This window comes from Engystomops pustulosus, chromosome 1 (genome assembly GCF_040894005.1).
Source record: "Engystomops pustulosus chromosome 1, aEngPut4.maternal, whole genome shotgun sequence".
NCBI lineage: Eukaryota > Metazoa > Chordata > Amphibia > Anura > Leptodactylidae > Engystomops > Engystomops pustulosus.
The window spans coordinates 135427262-135439013 of NC_092411.1; the positions used below are offsets into that span (position 1 = coordinate 135427262).

Sequence of the window (11752 nt, forward strand, 5' to 3'; positions counted from 1 at the left end):
TGCCTGGGCAGGTCATGTGATCACCACTACGTTTGGCTGTAGTCAGTTGGTTGCAGGGCATCCAGTATGGCCAGTGTTGTGGGGATGGCAGTTACACATCATTACTATGGTAACAGAGCAAGAAAACCTGTTACATCATCACTGGGAGCAGAGCATAAGAGGAAGGAGGAGCTACTGAGAACTAAAGGATCATGGAACTTGTAGTTTCCAGTGGCAGCCATCTTAGTGATAACTCCACCTACTTTAGAGAGGCCATAAACTTTGCAAATCATAAAATCAAATTATTTAAGCTCCGTTTTGTGACTAATGACATTGAGTATTGTTGTATTCATTAAGTTATATCATCATGGGTTTTTGTGTCAGGCGTTCATATTCCTGGAATACCCCTTTAAGTATGTTGGCTGTCACCTGTGTGTACCAACTGTCACCTATATAAGCGTATGCCAGCTGTCATCTATAGTGTGTGTGATAGTGAGATGTTTCACTAAGATCGTGTGCCCGAGTTTCTGCATCCGTTGCTTCCGCGCTGAGGTCCGCCGGAGTGCTTGATCTGCGACACAGTTCCTTTTTTAAATTCCGCAGTTTGTTCGAATCCGTCGGGTTGTCTGACGGCCCAGCCCCCGATTTCTGTTGCGTTCAAGCCGGCGCCTATCGCCCCAATCCGATTGAGTGCGCCAAAATCCCGGGACAATCCGTTGCAAAACGGAAATCCACTGCAAACCTGACGAAAATGCGTCCGACGGACCCTTAGTAAATGAGCCCCAGAGCGTGGAGTGTTGGCTTTCCTCCAACGTTCCATTTTGGTTTCCTGGGATCAAATCAATTTCCTCTATATGCTTGCTCTGCCCCCTACATAGCTTTTTGCAAACTTCTAATTATTTGTTTTCAAAAAGGGTTTTCTTCTTGCTACTCTTCCATAAAGGCCAGATTTGTGGATAACAAACTAATATTTGTCCAATGGACAGATGTTCCCATCTGAGCTGTGGATCTTTGTAGCTCCCCTAAAGGGACCCTTGACTCTTATCCAGCTGTTAGTATCACACAGGTGTATCCATCACAAGACCGTGGCCATATTTTTTTTCCACTGGAAGTAAACATAGAAGCTTTCTATAGAAGCACAGCAAGCAGAGATCTGGAAAACTATGAGGAATTGTTACGTATTACACAAACAATATCAATTATTTGATAGTAGAAAACCCCTTCAAGTGAGGAAAGGTTCAAGGGGAATGAGTACAACCCATTGTATTTTCATTTTCCTTTTAGCAAATAATGCACATGTAGGTTGGTAAAGCACCTAAAATGCCATACCTGTTTACATATCATTTACTCTCACATAATATACCTCTACAATCTCTTCCACTTCTTGCCTGAGGAGGCAGTCAGTCAGATCCATTATAATCTCTTCAGTCCTGATATTACTTTTAACAGTACTGTTGATGACACACAAACGTTTTCGGGGCTCCTCTAAGCTTTGAATACTGGAAAAGTCTGCTTTCTGAAGCGCCTCTGCAAGACCACTATATCCTTAAATAAATACACAAGACATTTGATCAGTGCTTGATTACCCATAACACAAATAAAATCAGATATGAAGATTAGTTTTATTATATACTGTATGTGAATTTCAGGTGATCCCTATAACCTGATTATTATTATTTGCACCAAACTTTAACCCCTTCACGCAGATGCCCTATTTCATACAGTCTTACTTAATTGTGCCATACTATTATGGTGGGTGCTGATTCATCAGCTCCAACTCTTGGCAACATTTAATAGATACCACTACAGCCCCAACATTCCCTAATAATCAATATAATTTCATTTTCAGATCTCTACCTTGATTTATGGAGCCAGGCTATTTACCCAGGAGCACCAATCTGACAATAGAGTCAGCCAAATATTGAACCTATACCAATTATTCTCTCTTGTCAGAGACATAACATACTGGTGGGTTGATTAGATTGTGAGCCCCATTGGGGACAGGGACTGATTTGGCAAGCTCTGTGAAGTGCTGTGTAATTTGTGTGCGCTATATAAATAAAGGAATTATTAATATTATTATTAGATGGGTGGTCCTTGGCTGCAGCAGAAAGCCTGGCTTCATTTGCATCATTTGCAGCAAACTTCCCCTACTTCCCCCAAATAAACAGATCCAACCCACAGAGGCCACCTTGCTATTGAAATTATAGAATCTTCTTTTAACATCTTTGTAAGGCTACATTGACACAATTGTGCAGGTGACATATGTACGGTTGCAATCTTGCGGCCATAAATACATCCACATGAACGGCAATAGGCGTAATGTCATATCTTTCCTGAACAACATGATTTGAACAACAGGACCCACTACGTACCTAGAAGGAAGGACAAGAGGAAGAAGATATATGAGGAAGAATTAGGTGAATGACTCCTTAACTTGGATAGCTTGTGACCTACTTGGATTCTTTGTTGGCAATGAGACAGGTACATTTTCATAATTTTGTATTCACCTCAGAGGATTTTTTTGGGAGAAAAACACGTTTGTTTTTTGGCTGTTTTTTATTGATAGGTCAAAACCTGATAAAAATTCCCTTTGTAGGGTATTTCCTTCTTTTGTATTTATGACATATCCATGGGTCCAACCACCACTCCGTTCAAGCAGAGAGCAAGACAGAGGTTGATAGATCTCTATCTACATAGGTGCAGGTCACTGTGGATATGTCTCCAGTACCTGAGAAGGGATGGCCTCTTTAATTTCTCTATGATAATATTATAAATGGGAAATACAAACCAGTGTTACTTAAAACCTACCTTCTCTATGAAGCACATCTATAAAACCTTGGTACCATCCATCAGTGTCTAGTTCAATTAATTTATCCACAAACATTTTGGCAGCAGCAATAGGTCCCCTCAGCTCCTCTGCTCTTACTTGCTCGATGGCACCTTTCAAAAGAAGAAATATTAGAAGGACCATTTCAATGGTATTGTAACATTATATTACTACAATGATAGCTACCACAATGCACAACAAGATGATTCCATTTATATTAACCCTTGGTATAATATTACAGAAGCGTCACAATTACATGAATTAGGAAGCAACACATTTCTATCATTACACACATATACCCTGTGGTATCTGTTCCCAGGTAGGTGTTTGGACATACTGTATGTATACTTCCCTTATATTTTTACACCCTCTGTACATGTGGGTATATAAACTGTACTTGATAATTCAACAGGCCTGCTTCTAAGCATAACTAACATGTAGTTCTCTGATTAAACCTCACTTTTTGACATCCAGGTGTTCATGCTGCCCAGCACATATGTGGGACGCAGGATATTCACAATGTATTCACTGTAGAGCCTCAGTCTTTCCTTTACCTCAGTCCCCATTTTCTATGCACCTTTAGTTTCCTATTAATGAAAAAGTTTTAGTTAAAAAAAATAATAATAATAATTTTTGATACTATAATATAAACCATTAATACATTAATAAATTATTCATAGCAATTGCCATAAATAAATCTTAAAACATGTCTTTTATGGAAAAAACCCCCCGAGTAATATTGTATTTATCTCTGGAAAATGTGTCATTGTGCTCACAAATATGTACTGTTGGGCATATTTTATTATTATTTTTAATGTGCATTAGTAGTAAGCAAAAAGCACATTAAAAAATAAAAAAAAGCTGCCAGCTTCCAATTCATTCAAATACCACATTGAATAAGGCAGAAGGTATTTCCATGTGCTTGAAAAGTCACATCTTAAAACCTAGTGAATTTTTCAATATTTTCTGCATTCGTTTTTTTTTTCTCCTTGTAAAATTTCCATAAGAACATCATGACCTTAGTGCATACAAGAGGCCAGTAACTGCCCTCCTGATCTCACTGATAACTAAAACTACATAAGCTTCCATAAATGATCCAGCATTGTTATTGAAAGTTGATAGAATCAGTTAATCTATATAGGAATGTTTAATTCTCAGGAATGAGTAATTATACTGGATACTTCCAATCACTGGGATTTCCCTTAAAGAATTGTGTGATTCCACATGGATGTTTTCTGCTGAATGTGAAGGAGGACTAAAATACTACGCTGTCATGGATTTCATGAGCCTTAAATGCCATCAAAATTCGTATTGTATTAACATGACCTAAAAGGACTGAAGTATCGTTATAATTGAAGTTATTATAAAACATTGTCCATTTTCATTCATTTTTATATTATTGTCTACATGATGTGTAAAAATAATAAGTAATTCCTGAGTCTATGGGGCAGATTTACTTACCCTGTCGCGATCCCGTGGTGTGTTGTCCGACGAGGATTTGGGTCCGGCGCAATTCACGTAGCTCGTGCGCACGAGATCCTGCATCCGTCGCTTCTGTGCCGAGGTCCGCCGGAGTTCACCTGCTTCTTCCCGGTGCATGTAAGTGCGTGTCTTGCGACACATTTCTAATTGTTAAATCCCGCTCGTTGTCCGACGGTCCACCCCCTGAGTTCTGTCGCATGCAAGCCGGTGACAATGCGCCAAAATCCGATTGCGTGCGCCAACATCCCGGGGCAATTCGGTGCAAAATGGAAATCGTTGGGAAACCCGACGAAAATGCGTCCGACGGACCCTTAGTAAATGAGCCCCAATGTCTCTGGTCCAGGGGTCAACGGTGACCAACAGTGATGGAGATCACCATGTTGGACTCAAGACACAGGCCAAGCTACAGGTAAGTATGACTTCATAATTTTAATTGGCCACATGGGGACAATAGTACAACAATTTATAAAACTGGACTTGCCCTTTAAAGCAGTTGTGCCAAATTTACAAATCACTACCTATTCATGGGACAGTTCATTATAGCATCAATAACAATAATAATGATAAATTGCTATTTCTAGAACATCATCATATTCACTTTATAAATCATTGGATACATATGCAAAAAAAATAAGACACAAAACAAGACATTACGTAGTTAGGCTACATTCACACGTTGTATGCCCGTCATACAGTAGTACGGCGGGCATACATCGGCGTCGGGGAGAGGAGCAGGGGATGAGCGCAGCTCACACCCGTCCCCCTCCATAGGAATACACAGCGCACAGCACAGTGTGGTGAAGTTTAGTAAGGACATCACCACACTAGACAATAACATTTACATTACACAATATAGAATCCCCCTTTAAGATCACTGACATGGAAAAGTACTACAAGACTTTTTACTTCATGATTATCTCCATTACAGCTCTATTTCCTGCTTCCAAATCACAAGACATTTCTTCATACTGTACGTTGTGTACATCAGTCGCATCATCCTGGGACTGCTATTCACTCACCAGAGATGTGCAGATCAGGAGATAAGCGTCAGGTCTCTTCTGGCGGCCGGCTGAAGACAGGCAGCTTGCACGTAGACTGCAGGCACCGGAGCCATCAGCATGGGACAGGACACACTGAGGCTCAGCGCCGGAGAAACGAAACTCAGCAGCTGATGAGCCACAGCGCATGCGCAAATAGCCTCAGTCCCTCAAGACACTGCTGAAGGTATGTGTTCACCGGGAAACCGAAACTGTACAGACAGCTAGACGGGGAAAACGCAACTACTGTCACATGTTCACCGGAAACCGCACCTGTACAGCTAGACGGGGAAAACGCAACTACTGTCACATGTTCACCGGGAAACCGCACCTGTACAGCTAGACGGGGAAAACGCAACTACTGTCACATGTTCACTGGGAAAACGCACCTGTACAGCTGGACGGGGAAAACGCAACTACTGTCATATGTTCACCGGGAAACCGCACATGTACAGCTAGACGGGGAAAACGCAATTGCTGCTTGACACCATGTGAGGAAAGACATTACAGGGCATAGCATTTTAATTTTTTTCGCGTACAGAGCTGCTTGAGGGCTTATAATCTGCATAACAAATTGTATTTCTCAGTAGAGGTTATTTATTATTATTATTATTATTATATCATTTATTATTCCATGCCGTGTACTGGGAATGTGGCGAAATTGGCAAAAAAAATGGACTTTCTTGTGGGCTGTTTTTATGTCTTTGACTGTGCGCTCCAAATAACACCCTCTGACGCTAATAACTTTTTTTACTGATATTTTATGGTTTACGGATCTGTGTGAGGTGTAATTTTTTGTGATAGGAGCTTACGTTTTCATTGCTAACATTTTGAGGACTGTGCAACATTTTGATCACTGTATATTACATTTTTTATGTGATGTAAAATGGCGCAAAAGTAGTGTTCAGATATTTGGGCAGATATTTTTTGTTCTGGGGCTCACCACTGGCCACCTTTTATATTTTGATAGATACGCTAATACCTAAGATGTTTGTGATTTCTACTGTTAATTCCGTTTTATATAAGGGGGGTGATTAGAATTTTTTTTTAATATATATTTTATTATTTTTTTTTAAACTTTTATTTCTTAACTATACTTTCGCCTAGTACGAAGTCAGCAGCGGCTGCCGGCCGGGAGGGGGCAATGGAGGCGCCCAGTACGATGTTAGAGAAGAAAGAAGACGGCGCGGAAGCCAGAAGACGAGCCGTGCTGACATCAGGGGAGCAGCGCTGCGCATGGGGGCCATTGGAGGGTGAGTATATAAGTATTTTTTTTTTTTTTTTTTTTTCATGCTGGGCAGGCTGTATACTACTGGGGGCAGGCTGAGGTGGCTGTATACTACTGGGGGCAGGCTGGGCTGGCTGCATACTACTGGGGGCAGGCTGGGCTGGCTGCATACTACTGGGGGCAGGCTGTATACTATAGGGGGCAGGCTGGCTATATATGGGGGGTCTGTGACCAAAGCATTTCCCACCCTCGGCTTATACTCAAGTCAATAGGTTTTCCCAGTTTTTGGTGGTAAAATTAGGGGTCTCGGCTTATATTCGGGTCGGCTTATACGGTGTGTGTATGTACAGGCGGTCCCCTACTTAAGAACACTCGACTTACATACGACCCCTAGTTAAACGGACCTCTGGATATTGGTAATTTATTGTACTTTAGTCCTAGGCTACAGTGATCAGCTGTAACAGTTATCACAGGTGTCTGTAATGAAGCTTTAGTGTTAATCCTGATTCTTATGACAACCCAACATTTTTAAAATCCAATTGTCACAGAGACCAAAAAAGTTCTGGCTGGGATTACAATGATAAAATATACAGTTCCGACTTGCATACAAACTCAACTTAAGAACAAAACTACAGACCCTATCTTGTATGTAACCCGGGGACTGCCTGTATATATATATTACAGCTAACAGAGTACAAAATACAAAGGTAGGACTACAAGTATCAGCAGTTCAGTAAGTTAATTACTTACTGGCGGTATAGTCTGTGTAGTATGGCAAGATCGATCAGACAACCTAGGGTAAAGTACCCCAGGGGTCTGAAAAATAGTAAAAATAGAAAAAAAGTTTACAAAAAAAAATTAAAGTTAAAAAAAATAAATAAATAAATAAACAGTATAAATCAAACACATTTGGAATTGCCGCGTCCGTCACTGCGTTTAACCCCGTAACCCCAAACTTTTTTTGCCATTTTAAAAAATATAAAAATTTCTATAAAAAGTCACCAAAACATCATACAGTCCTCAAAATGGTAGCGTTGAAAATGTCATCAAAAGTTTGAATGTACACCAAAGTATAAAAGGGTAATTACCGCCAGAATATGGCAAATAAAAATTTAAAAAACATTTTGTACAGGAGGTTTTAATTTTTGTAAATGTATGAAAACATTATACCGACCCAAAGAATAAAGTAAAGGATTTTAAAGTAAAACCCAAGCCCACAAGAAAATGGCGCAAATGTGGGTTTTTCACCATTTTCACTGCATTTGGAATTTTTTCCCCGCTTCCCAGTGCATGGCATAATAAATACCATGACTATGAAGTGCAATTTGTTACGCAGAAAACAAGCACACAGCTCTTTACGTGTAAAAATAAATATTATAGATTTTTGAAGGTGGGGAGTGAAAAAAAGGGCCAGTTTGTTAAGGGGTTCAAACTTCAGGACCAGGTTTTTTGGGTGTTTGGTAATTCCGTTTTTTACTTCCTTACAAAAAAACATCTTTTTTTTTTCTACAGAGCCATATGGGGAATTCTTATCTGCAGGACACATTGGACTTCCTTGTGGCACCATTTAATAATATGTGCCATTTTTGGCAAAGCTGTAAAAATACATATATGGTGGAATTGGCAAAATAATGCAGTTGCACCATTTTCTTATATTCTTTGTCTTTTCAGTTTTCACTGGTCCACAATACACCATCCCTTTTTTCTATGGGACAGTAGAATCACAGAGATACCAAACTTTGCAGATAAGTCAAGCATTTAGTTTTGTATATGGAGCTGGGCAAAGTGTAATTTTTTTGGAGATGAGATTATGTTTTTGTTGTTAACATATGGGGACCTTACAACCTTTTAACCCCTTGATGACGCAGCTATTTTGTAGCTTAAAGGACACCTGTCATCAGGTCTGTGTCACTTGTCCTGTCACATCTACCTGTTGGAGCAGCTCACAAGGCTCTACCCCAGCCTTTATCTAGTTATTTCATACATTGATCATTGTAAAATCATCTATTTTTTATTATGTAAATGAGGCGGGTCACATGGTCAGAGGCAGTGATGTCACCCCTGTTACCCCTCCCCTCTCCTCCCCCTGCTCATGTCTGTGTGTAATGTATAGTAAAGCATTGCTAGTGTGAGTGCTGTACCTGCTGACATGCTGCATCCTCCTAATATACAGGTGAGAGACACAGACATCAGCTACACATGAATCTGACATGTTCTGCTGTAACATGGCTGCCTGGAGCTGTTGTATCTCTCCTATACACACACACATGCACACACAGGCTGCAGGGGGCGCCAGCTCCAGGAAGCACATCATTATACAGCCTCACATCATTATACAGGCTGTCAGTCATGCACTGGGGGTGTGGCTGTGCCTCCCACTCATGAATAGAGTGGACAGCTTGAATATGCTAATGCTTCATTGGACATTTCACAGGTCATTTGCATACAGCTTTAGGACCTCATTGCTTAGGTTTACAGGCATGTAGAGGGACAATAAAGGGATAGAGGCAATGCTCTCTAATGGCAGTTTATGAAAATATATTTAGTTTAGGGGGGTTATTTTGCATGACGGGTTCTCTTTAAAGGATTACACTTATAACCCACAAATTCCTTGCAACAGCTCAGGGTGAGCTGATGCCGGGCCATATCTTGACTAGTTGCAGAAACCGCTTGTCCGATGCCCCCCCCATTTCTGTTGCATGAAAGCCAGCGCAGCCGCGCCACAATCCAAACACGTGCAATCCCCAGTGAAATACCTGTCACAGTGGCTCAAAACATGAAAACGTCTGACAAAAGGGCGATCCGCGGACCCTTATTAAATATGCCCTATTATCTTTATCTGTTTCACCCAATTTCCTGACCAATTTCTTTCAATATCTCTCCCCAATACATCTGTCGAGTATGCAAATTTGTATCCACATTTCTTGACGGATGGATTTCTGTCCTTAAATTTTTTTTTACAGTAATAGGAAGAGTAATGAAGCATGTTTACTATAAAATATTTAGTTAATTGAAATTGGGGATTCAAGGATATCTTATTGATATTCACCATTATCTTGTTCCACCTATATTTATCTGCCCCCGGCAGTTCTCTGGGCCCCCAACACTTGTCCAGGTATGCCGGGTGCTGGAGCCGGCCCTGCTCCTATACAAAAGATGTAATACTCCTGGTGCTGGCTGCTCTATATCCTTCCTGGTACTGGCAGCCCCTGCTGCCTGTGTGTATATGATATACTCCTATACACATGACTGACAGTAGGGATGGGAATTCCGGCTCTTCTTAGAGAGCTGGCTCATTAGGCTCCGCTAACTAAGAAGAGCCGGCTCTTCTGGCTCCTGAACGGCTCCCTATTGAATATATAATAAGGAGCCACAGGCCAGTCAGTCACCCCACACCACTTTTAACCTGATTTTATTGGGCTAAAGGGGGCGCAGTGAGCTGTTTAGGGGCAGGGTTTAGAGAGCCAGCGGGTCACTGAGGTGAGCCAGCTTACGTCGTTCACACAAATGAGCTGGATCTTTGTGTCGGCTCGTTCGCGAACAACCCATTACTGACAGCCTTTATAATGTGAAACTTCAACAATGCTTTACTACACATTACACACAGACATGAGCAGGGGGAGGAGAGGGGAGGGGTAACAGGGGTGACATCACTTTCTCCATGTGCCCAGCCTCTTTTACATAATAAAGAAAATATTATTTTAGAATAATTAAATGTATGAATCGACTAGAAAAGGTCTGGAATGGAATGCTTGTGAGCTGCTACAACAGATAGTGGTGACAGAAATAGTGACAGACACCTGATGACAGGCGCCCTTTAAGCACTGATGTGAAAAATAGCCAGTGTGGAAGAGCCCTTATGCCACTTTCACATCTGCCGTTTCAATTGCGTTGTGAAACCCAACTCAGGGATGAGTTACTCCTAGCATGCGAATGGGAAAAAGTAGCACATGTAAAACACATGGTGCTTGTTCTCAGCATTTACATGTGAAGGCATATGTGATTGGGGGTAACCTCCCATTTTAACTGGGTTTCTAAAAAAAATTAAAGATAAAATTGCCAAAAGCAAATTCTTTTTCAGGTCGAGGGTAGAGAATGAGCGGGATGTGAACTCACCCTATATTATGAGTCTGCTGGCCTTTATGCAGAAAAAACTACCATTCTGTGGGACCATACAATAAAGTTTTGTTTTTAATAAGTTTCATCAATTTAAACATGGACCTTTAAACCTATTAAATAATAAAAGAAAAAGACAAACTCAAAAAAATGTCCATTTATAATGATAGACAATGCAGGCGATATTACAGTATAAAAGTTACAGAAAAGCCATATTTAACATTATATATACATAGGAAGGCAGGAAAAACATATTTACATCCCACAGGAATACTGATTCAAAACAGCTTTACATCTTAAAAAGGACTACCATGAAAACAGTGACAGCTGACTGATGTCTGTACACACTAGCAGGTAATGGACATGATCCTTAGCTTGTAGTTTACTGCTGCATTTACAAGGCTGTAGGCTTGAGATTTCCCAGTGTTTTGAGTTTGCTCACTAGCATCTTATCGGAGCATGAGGTGCATTGAATAAATGTCTTTTTTCCCCTTTGTTTTGCAGGGTTTTTTTTGTGACCATTTGGGTGGATTCATGGAACTAAGCATGGGGTCAATTGAACTTTGTTTTGCGCCTAAAGTCTCCAAAAGTTGCTCTTTTCTGTGTAGAACACAGAAAAGAAATATACATTTAGGAACACTGCAACAGACACAACCACCGGCTAACTTCTTAAGACCCTGGCATAGTCCCAAAAATGCACCAAAAAAGTCCAACCAAACCCCCCCCCCCCCCCAAAAAAAAGTCAAAATAAAGATACATGTGCCCCACTGACTTCCATGTATGCTGTATGGCTTCTTTAGAATTCGATGTGCAATTACAGGCAGAAAATGGACGCTTCCCATCACCTGTTGTGATTCTGTTATCTTCTGACTAGTCAGGAGCAAGTGATAACTGTGGTCCTAAAAATGAGGTTTACTGAACTTTTTATGTAGCTTATATCAATATATAACAACTATAAAATGCTGTTAAAATGGGCAACAAACATTGGTGATTTACACAGCAAAACAAAAATGTATCTCCATACATTTCTGGTTATAAAATCCAACATTATACATTGTGTTTTCATGATAATGTTTTCTT

The 11752-nt window shown here is 40.5% G+C and overlaps 1 protein-coding gene across 3 annotated transcripts in view; it reads right to left on the reverse strand.

The window, feature by feature from the left end:
* The window catches only part of RIGI (RNA sensor RIG-I), a 38579-nt gene extending 27846 nt beyond the window's left edge, over positions 1 to 10733 (reverse strand). The window contains exons 1-4 of one of the 3 annotated variants that reach the window (XM_072154213.1): positions 10673 to 10733; positions 3270 to 3396; positions 2791 to 2922; positions 1343 to 1524 (exon numbers count right to left, since the gene is read on the reverse strand). In XM_072154213.1, coding sequence (XP_072010314.1) covers positions 1343 to 1524; positions 2791 to 2922; positions 3270 to 3375 — 420 coding nt within the window. In that variant the 5' untranslated portion in view covers positions 3376 to 3396; positions 10673 to 10733. Of the gene's footprint in view, positions 1 to 1342; positions 1525 to 2790; positions 2923 to 3269; positions 3397 to 5310; positions 5483 to 10672 lie in introns of those variants that run through there. The other 2 variants (XM_072154222.1, XM_072154203.1) reach the window with 2 other exon arrangements.
* Between the last annotated feature and the right edge of the window lie 1019 nt (positions 10734 to 11752).